The 14,744-nt window shown below is 42.1% G+C and overlaps 1 protein-coding gene across 1 annotated transcript in view; it reads left to right on the top strand.

The window, feature by feature from the left end:
• Positions 1–14,744, top strand: part of mrc2 (mannose receptor, C type 2) — a 225,423-nt gene that overhangs the window by 177,278 nt on the left and 33,401 nt on the right. The window contains exons 19-23 of the mRNA XM_048614718.1: positions 397–497; positions 4,079–4,224; positions 6,715–6,829; positions 8,280–8,443; positions 10,152–10,260. Of these exons, the coding sequence (XP_048470675.1) occupies positions 397–497; positions 4,079–4,224; positions 6,715–6,829; positions 8,280–8,443; positions 10,152–10,260 (635 nt within the window). The remainder of the gene's footprint in view (positions 1–396; positions 498–4,078; positions 4,225–6,714; positions 6,830–8,279; positions 8,444–10,151; positions 10,261–14,744) is intronic.

Raw genomic sequence — 14,744 nt, 5'->3', positions numbered from 1 at the left:
CTGTCATTAGCTCAAAATCCTGGAACTCCTTCCCTAATTGTATTGTGGGTGTAGGTGTGCCAAATGGACTGCAGCAATTGAAGAAGGCAACTCAACACCACCTTCTTCAAGGACAACTAGGGATGGGCAGTAATTGCACCAATAACAAAAAAGAACAAAATTTTTGCTGGTTTGCAATTCTACAAGTGATTGACAGAAACGACCAACATCCATAAACCTGGGTGGCAAGGGGGAACAGGCTTTTTGACGTTGAGGAATTATATCCCCAATCAAAATCTCGTCTTTGTGATACATCCACATAGTTGTCAATTGTCACTTACTGAGGCTGAAAAGGATTTTAGTTAACATCATGATTCTGTGCAGTGGTGATGTCCCTGATCATGTTGTGTGTTCCAGGTGGTCTGATGGTTCGATTCTGAATTTTGTCTCCTGGGCCTCAGGGAAGCCGCGACCAATTTCTAGAGACAGAAAATGTGTCTACCTGTCGCCCAGTAAAGGTAAGAGCTACAAGGAAATTATCCTTATGGGCTAGATATATCCCAATACGTTCCAGCTTCTCAAGCACGATACTTTGGAGGCTTAAACCTGTCCTGGCATTAAAAAAATAACAATAATGAATGTGTCAGGGGACAGGTGTTCTCTTTTTAATACAGCATGTTATGATGATTTGGTAAGCAAGGTCTGAAAGAGTGCTGGACCAGATTCAATAATAACGTTCAAATGGGAACTCCAAAAATACTTAGAAAGGGGAAATCTTTGCAGCTCAATGGGGAATTAACAGAGAATGCGAATTACTGGACAACTCTGTCAAAGAGCAGCACAGGCATGATGGGCCAAATGGCCCCCTGTGCTGTATAATTAGAACACCAATGAAGGCAGTGAATTCCAGACATCCATCGCCCTCTGTGTAAAAGGTTTTTTCCTCACGTCCCCGCTAATCCTTCCACCACTTAGCTTGAATCTACGACCCCTGGTTTTTGAACTGTCCGCTAAGAGAAACAAGTTCTTCTTGTCTACTCAGTCTCTATGCCTCACAATTTTGTATACCTTAATCATGTCAGCCTTCAGCCTTCTCTGTTCCAAGGAAAGCAACCCCAATCACTCTAGTCTCTCCTCATAGCTACGGTTCTCCAGCCCTGGCTACATTCTGGTAAATCTTCTCTGCACTCTTGCCAGATCAGTTACATCCTTCCTGTAATGTGGTGACCAGAACTGCACACAATACTCCAGTTGTGGCATCACCAGTGTCTTATATTCTTTGGGTTTAGAGAGAGGATGACCTCTTACAACATCTTTATCAAAGCCTTATCATAACTTTTCACTGGGGTTCTTCACCAAACTGAGCTACACCAGTGGCTAGTTTGTAAATCCATTGCCTGGCGTGGGGCTGAGTTTTATACGTAGAACATAGAACATAGAACATTACAGCGCAGTACAGGCCCTTTGGCCCTCGATGTTGCGCCGACCTGTGAAACCAATCTGAAGCCCATCTAACCTAAACTATTCCATTATCATCCATATGTTTATGTGTCTGGTTTGATCCCTCAGCCTGGACTGGGTTTGCTGATCTCAGCGGTTAAGTTGCTATAATTAGCATTGGAGACTGTGAGTTAAAGACAGAGAGAATTCAGCCAAAGTTCTTGCTCTTGAAGATTATCTGTGGGCCTGAGTAACATTTGCCCATCATGTCAGCCTGAAGAAAAATATTGTCCAAAGTCATACAAGAGCAAAGCAACAGCTTGAGCTGTATATTTTTGGTTTGATTCCAAAGATTTCACCTTTATGGTATATAATCTGGAGCTGGTAATTGTGAAACCACTATCGATTGGGCAATGAGAAACCTTTTGGTTAGTGGATGCTGTAGTAGAAGGTGTCAATGATTTGATTTACTAATTCCTGAAAACCTGCAGCTGATCAGAAGCTGCTGATTGCTGCCAGTGCTAAGATCTTGATCAGACACCATGACCTGTCGTGGTTCACTACTGTTTTAGCACAGAGTGTGCCAATTACCATGTGTAAAGTAATTGAGGACAGAGACATATCACACCTACTCCCAGAGCTAGCCTCCGCTTAGGATCACATTGCTATCCCTTATCAAGGTGAGCTTGACCCAGAATGATGGTCAAATCCCAGAAGATGATTTGATTCAGTAATGGTAAACATATTTATGGAAAACTCACTCACACCCAGCTGTCTATCTCTTGTGCCGCACAGGAAGCCATCATTTGAAATGAAGAACTTGTAGAACATCTCAAAGCACTTGCCCAGTAAATGAACACTTTAAAAGTGCAGTCACTCATTCAATGTAGGAAATTCTAAACTTGATTTGTGCAGGGCAGGGTCCCACAGGCAAGATTGTGAAAATAATCAAATAATCAGTTTAGCTGGAGTAACAATTTCACCATCATAGAACGATTCAAATGGAGGCCAATCAGCCCACACTACCCATGTCAACTCTTTGGTAGTTGGCTGATCTAATTACTCCTGTGCATCTGCACTTTCTTCCCAAACACCTGCATTTTTTCCTCTTAAGCATTTAATGTTACTTTGAATCCAGTTCCCTTCTACCCTATCAGGCAGCTCGTTACAGATCACAGCAACTCATTCCACAAAAGAAATATTCTCTGAACTCCCCTCTGATTTGTTTGACAAACACCTTAATTCTGTCCCTTCTGATTACTGACCCTTTCGCCAGTGCAGTTTCTACTTACTTGGCCTGTCAAAACCACATGGTTTGGGCCACGTCTGTTAAGTCTCTTTCCTAATCTTCCCTGCTCTAACGAGAACAACACCAGCCTTCACAGTCTCTCCACGTTCACTGAAACCCCTCCATCCCTCAAGAAAGGAAAAAACTCTCGATTCAACTGGATTGTAGTTTTTTTTAATTAACCTATTTTTCCTAATCAACCCATTCAGATGTTATTACACACCTCTGGAACAAGTGGTACTTGAACCCAGGTCCCCTGGTCCAGGGATAGGGATGTTACTATTGCACCACAAGAGGGCCCTACCTATGGTACCTGGTATTCCTAGGCAGTCTCCCACCAAGTTCTAAACAGTCCTGAGTCCACATAGCTTCCAAGATCAGATGAGATCAGGCAGTTTCAGACTAGTATGGCTATAGGCACTTGACTGCAATGAACACCATGACATATTCATTACACCTGGGGGGGAAGTAGACCGAATATAAAGGTTAATGAGGAGTCAGTGCTTTTTCACAAAGTGGAAAACTGGAAGTGACAGTGAAATTACTATCAAAGGTTTCATAATTTTTTCACCCTCTTCATAAAAGGCTTTTTCTGTAAGGATTAGACGTCATTTTCATCACAGGCGCACATGATATCTGAAATTGCCAAATGATTTTCATTAGCTCTTTAAACTCATTACAAATGTGACTTCCAAATAATAGAATCAGAATTAGGTTTTATTATCACGTATACTCATGTACAGGGATACAGGTGTACAATGAAAAGTATATAACGTCATCATTCCCAGTGCCATCTTGGACACAAAAATACCTAGGTACAAAATCTTCGGTACATAATAATCTTCTAAAACTTTTATGCTTCAAATTTCATGTTTTTGTTTAATTCATTCGTGGGATGTGACCATCACTGGTTAGGAAAGAATTTATTAACATTTATTACCTATCCCTAATTGCCCATGAGAAGGTCACAGTCTGCTGCATTCTTGAACTGCTGTTGTATTTCGATATGATTCATGATTTTAAACGGAGTCACAGAGATTCTGTCTCTCAGTTTCTCATGTTTTCTCATTCACTTTCTCATTCTCTTATTCTCTCACTTATTCTTTAACTTCAATTTCTTATAAGTTTTCATTCTCTCTTCCTTTTGTTTTCTGTAGTAGATTATTTGGACAACTATTTCAAAGAGCTGGTATTGGCAGGATGAGCTGAATAGCCAACTTCTGTGCTATAAGATTCTGTGATTCTATTTTCTCTTTCTCACTCACTCTGTCCTTTGCTTTCCTCTTGCGCTGATTCTGTCTTGTTCCTTGCATTGTTTTTTCTCACCTCCATCCCTCCTCTCTCACATACATGTTTCAATTTTCATTTCAGAAGTGTGGGGTGACCAGAGATGCCTGAATGACCTGCAGTACATTTGTAAACGGACAAACAGCTCCATGGTGAAGCCTCCTTTACCATCTCCACCGTCTGCACACTCCGGGGGTTGTCCAAGGGGGTGGACCCCATTTGCAAGCAAGGTATTATCATTCATACACATAGCCAGTTCTGTTTTTTAGTGATGCATTGAAAGTACTGACCCAAAGAGAGGTGTAACTCTGTAATAAGTGCTCACTTGCAATCAGCGCCTGACCCAATCCTGTGATGCTTTATATCATTCTGTGTTGGGATCCTAGCTGCAACCAGCTAAGTCAATGATGATCGAGGCTTTTTGTTTAGGTGGAGTGAAATTGTTCTTCTGTATTAGTATTGAGTGTAAGATGCAACTCTGTAGCCACAGACAAAAGTTTGTCTGCTTTTTCAAATAAAGCTTGGATAAACTAATATTCAAATAATCGTTTGGTAGTACATCAGTTGCATTTTGCTGAAAAAGTACACAATTTGTCAAAGATTTTTGTCGGCACTCATCAGGACATTTGCAAGAATACCACTTCAGGGATAAACCGACGTTTATACTGCATGAGAGGAGAGTGCTGATTGGTGAGAAAGTGTACTGTGATTGGTAGAGGCCAGAGTCTACTTGCCAACCAAACAGTACTCTCATGCAGTAAAAATATTGGTTTTTCCCCTGAATTGGTATTCTTGCGAATTGATCTGAATTAATGAGAACAAGAAAATTTGTTTCAATAGATGTGCCTTCTTCCAGAAATACTAAAATAAAATTCTGTGAATGCTAGAAATCTGTAACCATCTTGATGATTCCATGTTAAATGAATAGCTGTGTATTTCCAGCGTTTTCTGATTTATTACTGGTGTAAACATGTCACTTAATGAGGTAACACGTTCTCCCACTGCTGGCTTGCAAGATCTTTAGCAATGTTCATTTCAGATCTAACAGCTCATGATTTCCCACAGTCATGTTTATATTTACCACACTGTAAATGATTTGTGTTGAAAGTGTGTCTGCAACAAAAGGCTTTTTTGCATATTTAGCTGCCATTTTGATTTAACTGTCAATCACTTTCTCAGAGGATGGGCTTTTGCCAACATTCCCTGTAATTTTTTTTTCTGCTGCTGCCTGGACTTTGAGGTCTGAGCGTGGCAGTGGCTTCTAGAAGTGGAAGCCCTTCATCAGCTGCATGGCTGTGCTGCCTAGAGGGAACACTGGGTGTTGCCTTCAGATTTGCCCCTACCTCAGGTTGCCAACTCTGTTTGGACAGCTTCCTGGAGCGTTCATCACGTGATCTCCCATTTCCCAAGGCACTACTCCTGTAGTCCCCCTATTGGTCACCTTGGAAGCCCATCATCCTGGTGTCCTGGCGTCCGATTGGAAGGCGTATAGACTCTCCAGTATCTGGGTGAATCATGAATGTGTCTCCAGGTGAACCACAACCATACAGCAGTTGCAGCACAACAACTCAATAGTCTCCCCACGTTAAATGCCCCAGTGATTTCCCCTAGTTTCCCAAACATTAAGTTTTTAAATGTGTAAGTCTCTAACACGATCTCAAAGGATGAGCCATCTCACTCACTTGCTGAGCTGCCTGGACACTGCAACTCTAGTAATGACAGTGTCCCAGTAAGTGGTCAAGTTATCCTCTCAGATCCTGGAGCAGTCCCAAGGAGGGAGTTCGAACTGGGGGTGGGATTTGGAAATGGCAACGTTGAAGGGTGCTGACTGACCTGCTGAGCTAATCATTTCTCTTGTATGAAGTTCAGTGTACGTTTTGATCTTAAGCAAGTATGTAGATTTGGGCAGGTCAGTGTGTGATAGTACTTTCCAGTAGTGTGCCTGTTATAGGACACCTTTCATCACCAAGCCCTGCACCATACGGTATTCTGGATTGGCTTGGCAGAACCAGGTTTGATCCTTCATTTTTGCTGAATGAGTTGGTTTTAATCTGAATGCTGATGAGGAGAAGCCTGAGCTCAGTGCCCTGGGTTAGAGATGGGCTGACCTCTGTTGACTGTTGAGAGTTGACTGTTCTTGGAGGAGGATGGAGCTGATGGTATTAATGACCCACCCTCTAATGGAAGAACTTCCTGAGGTTATTCAAGGGGCTGACACGTCAACAATGTTCAATTGACAGTCATCAAGTGACTATGTACCTAAGCCCTAATAACAAGTAATGCCTTTACAGCAGGTGAGAAAGTGATAAAATAAGATGCAAAACATGTTCACCAACCACTTCTCACTCCCTTCCCTCTTGCTTTTGCTATACTTTCCCCTTCTGCTCTAATATTGGTCTCTGTGCTACTCCCCTTTTACTTTCTTCAGTTCTCAATTCTTATTTTCTAGCTCCCTTCTTTTCCTCCCTTATTTTCTGCATCTTCTGTCGTTCTCTCTAACCTGTCTCTAAAGTCCCTCGGTGATATTGGACTAACCAATCTCTCAACTTGTGTAATTAAGGACTGTGACAGGTGAATCCCTCCACTGCTTCACTCTGGTCTCCAAGGGAAGCATACAAAAGTTTGAGACAGCACAAATCCTTCATTCTTCTACCTCTCCCTTATTCTCTGCAGCCTCTTCCTTCATTCTCCACTAACTCCTATCTTCCTCCTCGCTGCAGTGTTTCAAGATATATGGATACTCTAAAGTGGATCGTGTTAACTGGATTGAAGGGAAGGCAGCTTGTGAGAGAGCAGGAGGGCTGCTAGCAACAATCTCCAATCACTATGAGCAAGGTATTGATTGTTGACAGTTTGTGTGCGTTCAACAGCAAGACTCCATTTCATTACCTGCCGTTTGTCTTTAGTTTAATTTTGAGCACTTAGATGGGGATACACAGTTTAACTGTATCTAATTTTGGTCTCTGTTGTGTCCCAACATTGTATTCTGCCACTGAGATAGGTCAGTAAGAAGTTCCTGCAGTAGAGGCTACACTTGGAGTGGGGGGAGGAATGTACACAATCAAATATGCTCACAAAGGTGTACAGACCTGGACAGGACCATGTAAACATGCACACGTAGGCACAAACCAGCATGTACACTTGTGTGTAAATATAAACACATGAACATGGACACAAATGTGCAAACATGCACAAGAGAACACCATCATGAACATATACATGAACACATGCATGAACACACACAAGCTTGCCCATGCTAACATACAAAGACTATGTAAGTACATGAGCAAGCACACGGGATGTGCACATGAATACACAAATACGCGCACTGTCATACAGATACAAGAACATACATACTTGTATCTGAGTTTAATTGTTTTGTTTTAGTTGGAAGAGTAAAACTGAGAATTGCATTCTATTTAGTAATTCAAAGATTTGCCATACCCACGAATGCTATGTCAAAACCCCAAAAGCCTGCTTTGAAGATGTGCAGACTGTAAGTGGGTGCTGTACAGTTTACACCAATGTGTGATTACAGCTGACTGGAGAGTGCTTGAATCTGTTCAGACTTCCCTGTCAGTGAATCACCCATTTGGAACAGGGAGCGAGATAGAGAGAGAGATGGAATCTCTCTGCATGTCATGCAGAATAACTAACAGGTTCAGTATGGAGCATCTGCCCAGGGGATACCACTGTCTCTATGATCAAGGGAAGCAGTGTAGTGAGAAGACCAGGGTCACAGAATTGTTATGGTACAGAATAAGGCCATTAGGCCCATTCTCTTTGCACTGGCTGCACAAATGAACATAAGCATTAAATTCAGAGATAGTAGGAACTGCCGATGCTGGAGAATCTGAGATAACAAGGTGTAAGAAGGGTCTCGATCCGAAACATCAGCTTTCCTGCTCCTCTGATGCTGCTTGGCCTGCTGTGTTCATCCAGCTTACACCTTGTTATCTAGCATTAAATTCAGTCAGCCAAGGTAATCTCGAAGATTATTTCATCAACCTATATTAACTGTAAAACTGCTTTCTCAACATCCGCTTTTCAAGCTACTTAACTGATTAGGGGTAATTTTGACTTCAATTGAAATAAAATTTGGGAGAGTTGATAATTGGGTTCCTGATTTATGGTATCCATTACACACGTTCACCCAAAATCAAAACTACCCCCATTCCATTTGTAATCTTGAATATTAAGATCCTTTGCCATGTCCACCTCTGAGATTGAGTGCTTTCTGTGTCCCTTCATCATCCATCTGGTCTATCTGTGTTTTTCGTATCAGCTTTTATAACAACCATTCTTCCAAACATCACCTTTGACCTCTGGATCGGTCTGCATGACACAAACAAGGACTTCCAGTGGCTACAAAAGGAACCACTGAAATACGTCAACTGGGCTCCGGGAGAGCCTTCAGGCCAGCACACGTCCTCTGCAACCAATGAACTGGTAAGTTGCTGCTCAGATGATGTCTGAGTGATGTTATCAGGTGACTACTTAATGTTCCTCCTCCTTGCTCAGACTCCCCAGCAGCATTATGGCTGTATCTCCACCATATGGACTGCAACAGTTGAGCTAGGCAGCTCACCACCACCTCATCAATGGCAATTCAGCATGGGCAGTCAATACTAGCCTGGCCTGCAACGCTCACATCCTGTGGAGAATTTTTAAAAAAACTTTCCTTCCCTGAACTATTCATGCAAACGCCATTTCTAATTCGCGTGTTCCTTTTTCAGTTACATGGAAGAACTTCTATCCTGATCATCTCACATGGAGCCCCTCACTGGCTCCCTTCCCACTTTGGAAACACTGTGGTGCAGTATCCGAGCAAGAAGACAGAACAGCAATGTGATGGTTGAAGACATTGAGAATATGAAAGCAAATTTAGATAAACATAGGAGAATAATCAGGACACGGGGAAACACCTACTCAGTTTACAGGATACAAACCTGAAATAAAATGTACAAGTTACTAATAAGGAATGGAAGATCGTTTTGTTAAAGATGAGGCCATGCATTCACATGGCATCTTTTACAGCTCCAAAACATCCCAAAGTACTTCATAAGCCAATGAAGCATTTTTTTAAAATGTCAGTCCCTGTTGCAGTGTAGTTAATAGAGCAGACGGTTTGCACACTGTCACGTTCTACAAACAGATTATTTGGCTGAAGGATCAATATTGTCTGGAGCAACTCTGCTCTTTCTCTCAAAATATTATCAGATCTTTCACATCCACCTGAGAGAGTAAACGAGACCTACGTTAAAGTCTAATCTGAAAGCTAGCAAATTCAAGAGTTACTTCCTTCTGGATTATGTGAAGAAGTCTTTTGAATGAGATTTGAAACCCCACAGTCTTTGACTCAGAGGCGAGAGCACTATCATCTGAGGCATGGTTGACACAGATAAATTTACTTCAATTTTCAACATGACCTATTCCGCACTGTGGGCGGTGCAGTGGCACAGTGATTAGCACTGCTGCCTCACAGCGTCAGGGATCTGGGTTCGATTCCAACCTTGGGTGACTGTCTATATGCATGTTCTCCCCGTGCCTGTGTGGGTTTCCTCCGGGTGCACTGGTTCCTCCCACAGTCCAATTCAATGATTGTGCTCCTTCATTCCTGACAGTCATAGAGTCCTACAACACAGAAGCAGATGCTTCAGTCCAACCAGTCCATGCTGCCCATAATCCCATAGCAGGGGAGAAAAATTACACGTAAAATCCACTTTCAATATTGGCAGTTGGTCATTAGTCAGCCCAGCTGGTCAGTCTGTGGTCTGTGATAGGGAAAAGCATGCTTTCTTGAGCTTTCATCTTTCTTTTGCACCTTTGACTTTCATCATCTGTCCTATTTCAAAACCTCGGTGAAGCAGGGCTCACCTTCATGGGCGGGCCACCACACATACTTCCCAATTGATGATGCCAAAGCCAATCTTCAAGTTGTCTTTCAGGAGGTGTGTTATTGATCCACTATTGACTTCTCAGTGCCCTGCCACCTGGCTGATGCAGGTCATGCCAGTATAGCCAGTAACTGGTCAGTCACTGCAGACTACACTGCTGGTTGGTGACCCAGCCTCTTACCTAGAGAGATAATGTTCTGTTCTAAAGTTGTATCTGATTGAATTTAACGTGAGCACTAAGCTGCTTTATTTTTTCCTAGGTAAACTGTGCTGTCATCTGGCATGCGTTGCATCCACAGTTCACTGGGCGCTGGGATGATCGGAGCTGCACGGGAGATAAGAATGGCTACATCTGTCAGCGAAACAAAGGTATGGTCCAGTCAAACTCCAGCAGAGAAACACAGGAATAGGAAGTCCATCAGACCTCATGCACCATTTTGCTTTTTCAGTTCTTTGTTGTTCATCCCAATTCCTGGCTTCCCTCCATTCCCTTTGACACGTTACTTATCAAGCAACTCAATTGATTTTATACCTAGAGCCTGGGATACTATACCAGGAGTTTGACAGAGAAAATGCAACAAGAAAATGGGCTATTTAACCCCACTGATATTGGCATGTAAACTCTGTTCAAATATTCAAACTGCTCTGGTCCAGTAACTCTTCAATCACCTTCTCCTCTTCCACCATTGAATCTTGAATGTTAGAACAGCCCTCCTGTCAATCACTAACCCTGAAAGGAACTCAACAGCCCTGTACGTCTGTATGACGACGTTCAGTTTTAATAAAACATAATGCTTTATTGACATTTATAAAAATTAATTGTTTAACAATTCAAAATTGTCATCACATTAAGTTCAATACAATTCAATTTCTTGCAGTACAGTCAGAGGTACCTCACTGCGATTCTTTCTTAGACAGTCCAGTCCTGAAGCAGCTTGACCCAGTATTGGATCTCCATTTCAGTGGGGATTTTCTGAAAGAACTGGGGTGGCTGGAAGTGCTCAGCTTTTCCGGATTCTCTCCTTCAGATTGTATGGCAGGTAGAGTATGTGAATGTGGTCACTATCACTACATCCCTGGAATCATCCAACACGCATTCTTCTTCCCACTTGTGGGAGGTGAAATTGTGCAGCTATACCAGTAGTGTATCTGTACTGTGTTTCAGAACCGTACCAGTTTCTTTCTGCTCCAGAGACATTGTCGTTTTCAACAGTTAAATGGCTTTTCCAACCTCGCATGCTATTCCTAATTATGGTGAGATGGCCAGTCACTTGTCCACGGGGGACTGGCTGAGGCAGCAAACAAGCTCACTGGTGAGGCATCATGAAGCCCATCCAGAAGAAAGCATACCCACTTATTCCTTTAGTTGGTCTCACTTAGAGTGCTAATGTTGAGGTCGAGGTGCCCAAGTTCCCAAGCTGTGATTGTGGTTCGGCCTTTGGTTCAGTTGCTGATGGTGTTGGGGTTGTCCATGACATCTTGACATTTCAGGTTTCCATTTGGGCCAGTGGATGATGCCCATAGGTGAGATTTCCTAACTGGATCTGGTCATTGCACAGTGACAAGAACATGTTCCTGTAAGAGTCATTCTTGGCCCAATGGCAAGGAGATTTCAGATGATTAGAGACTAGGTTCTGCTGTGAGATATTAGCCAATAGCAAGACATGAGGCTCAGTTGGAACCTGATGCCTATCAATCACTAAGAGTTCACTGCACAAGCAATTATGTGTCATAATTACAGGGTTCCTGACTTACAAACATTCGTACATATGAATGCATTCCCACACAGAAATGTAATTTTAAATATCCAACAATTGAATATTTCCCATACTATTGTATACTTTTTGTTCTTTTATTTTGTCCTGCATTGTCAATGTTGCAACTTGCGAATGGACTCTGGAACAGAATCCATTTGTAATCCAGGGACTGCTTATACAGCATACATTTCCAATTTAAATTGAATATTCTCTGGTGCAAACAGCCCGAGGGGCTTTCCATGGTTTGTAGCCCCTCAGAGTACTCTGGTGGGAGGGTCTCAGACAGTGGCTCTTCCCACACTACTGTGACCACTGCTCCAAGCATTAGTGCATCACTGAACACGTAGTCCTCGCGCTTAGAATGTTCCAGCTTGTAACACTGAGCTATTGACTGTTCTTTGCATTAGAAGACCAACACGTTTGAAACAGGTCAAAGAATGTCTTTGACCGTGTTGATGATCAATGGGCAGCAGTTTATTTTGTCTTGATGTTTATCCCTGGTAATAGCCCATTGAGCACCAAGTTCTGAAGTCTAGTTAGATGAGTGCTAACAAGGAGAAAATTGATCAGAGTTATGATCAGGGTCTATCCACAAGCATTGTGGAGCTCTCTTAGAGCAACCATTTAAATGCCAAAATCAGCTGGTTCATTCTGAAGCCTGTCAACATAGACCCTGCTGTTGGAAGCAGTCATTGTCATAAAGACCATTAAACCACTGTCAATTGTCACTAAAAACTCATTTGGTTCACTAATGTCCTATAGGGAAGGAAATGTGCCATCCTTCTCTGGTCTGGCCTACATGTGACTCCAGACCCGAAACAATTAACTGCCCTCTGGCCAATTGGGGATGGGTAATAACAGTAATGCCCATATCCAGTGAACAATTTTTTAAAATTTTGAGTTAGGTATTCAAATGATGTGTGTGTTTTTATACAATATTTTAGCATTATAGTGATGTTTCTTTCTCTTCTTTATTATACTGTCTGTGTCCATACACAGAAAGAATTATCCAGTTTATTTCCATGCCCTTAGTTTCTTCTCATTATCCAGCAAATTAATTATTTTCAAATGCTCATCCCAAAATTCCTTTGGAATCTGATTCCACCATTTCCTCAAGGTCATTTGTTCCAGATCTTAACCCTCCATGTGATATAGTTTATCTTCACTTCCCCTTCAGTTCTTTTATAATCAGAACCAGACTAGCCTTTGTTGTGAAATACGCTCGAATGTTAAAAGTTTATTATTTCACTCTTGCCACCATCTTAAGTACAGAGTACCTATGTACAGATACTTTAAGTGTTGTCACAGAGTTTAAAAAAAAGTTTAGCACGGGAACAGAGTTGAAAAAGTCCAGAATGATAATAGAAGTGGCCATAAGTACTTACGTTCGAGTCCCTCTCCAACATGAGTCTGTGCCTGCTGGCCTCAGAACATGAGGACACACTGCTTTCTCTGTTGCCACCACGGCACCCAGCCCGTGCTCACTCTGTCGCTGCTGCAGGACTCGGCCTGCGAATCAGCCTGCTCACTTCACTGCAGGACTTGGCCCACACGCTCAGCTCCTATTCGGGCTCCAGCCGTGATCCTTCTCCCTCAACTCCACTTTCCAGGTAGGGCAGGGCAGTCAAAAGTTGGAGGTTGGGGAGGGAAGATAAAAAAGCTACAAAGAGGAGTAAAGGAAGAGGAACCAACGAGCAGAGGAGCTGCAACTGGAGCATCCTTCTCTGCCACCAACTAATTTTAAATTGATATCTACTGTTACTGGCTAACTTGCTCATTACTCGCTGTATTCAAATTCTTCATCGTTTTAAATGTCTCTAATAGATTTCTTCTGTGCTGTAAGGAGAACAATCCCAACTTGTATAATCTCACCATGAAACTGCTGTCCCTCATCCCAGGAATCATTCTGTTAAATCTTATCAGCACAGCCTCAGTAATCCAGTTGAAGTATAAACAGTGATTTGTAAAGATTTATGATAACCTCCTTGTATTTGCATTCTGCTTCTCCATTCAGAAAGCCAAGAATCTGCTTTCAATGTTACTCGAAAGAAAACTGCCTTATAGAGGCACTTGCAGCATATGTGACATTTCAGGTTCAGGGGTCACAGGTCTACGGAAGACTGTTCATATAATTATTGTTTGAGAGCTTGGCCTCTAATTTGGAAGAATAATTATTTAATTCGAAATTACAAGAGAAGGCATGGTTCCTAGTTTCATTTTAGTTTTGTAATGTGAATGATAACCAGGGTGTCTGAATATTTGTTTTGCTTATATGTGAGGTTTTTAAACTCATAGATGAACATTTCAGTACACTACAGAGAAAAAGGTGGAAGGGAGAGGAAAAAAGAACTATTGCCTAGCAAAACCAGAATAATCCTCAGAGAGAAGAGGTCGCTAACAGCACATTAGCAATCCCCAAGCAGTCCGAGTTGCAAGGAAGACCCAGGTGTTGATGAAATGAGAAAGCTGCACAGCCTCTTTATTTGTATATTTTTGCCTATTTCTTTGAAACAATGAAGCAAACCACCCTAGTGATTGTGCAAAGTAGAAGTGAGACAAAGCTAGGCAATAACTCATCCTGTTAAATGTCTTCTAGTTAATGAATAAATGGCACTGGAAAGCATGGGGTCTGTAAAGTGCTTGCAGTATTCCATCTCACAAATATGTGTTGGTTGAGAAAAGAAATTGCATTTATGTAGTGCCTATTTCGACCTCAGACAATGAAGTACTGTACTTTTTCAAAGTGCAATTGCTATTATAGCCCATGAGAACTCAGCTTGTGCACAGCAAGGTTTCACAAGCAGAAATGACAACAAATTGATAACCTGTTTCAGCTATAAATATTGATCAGGCAATCAGGAAGTGTTTCTCGGTCCTCATCAATCAGTGCTGGATGATCTTTCACTGAGGTGACACACGGTTCTCACTTTAACCTAAATATTGGCACCTCAGCATTGTAGAGCTGCCACAGTTTTGCATGGAGAACTATCTGTCTTGATTTTCTGCTTCAGTCTCGAGAGGTGATAACCATCTAACTCAGGCAAGAGCACTGCCACCTGAACAAAGTTGACTCAATTCACATGAGAATCTGAGATA

Source organism: Rhincodon typus, chromosome 30, assembly GCF_021869965.1.
Source record: "Rhincodon typus isolate 14 chromosome 30, sRhiTyp1.1, whole genome shotgun sequence".
NCBI lineage: Eukaryota > Metazoa > Chordata > Chondrichthyes > Orectolobiformes > Rhincodontidae > Rhincodon > Rhincodon typus.
The sequence above is the reverse complement of the archived record's forward strand: the minus strand, read 5'-3'. Positions and strand labels throughout refer to the sequence as shown.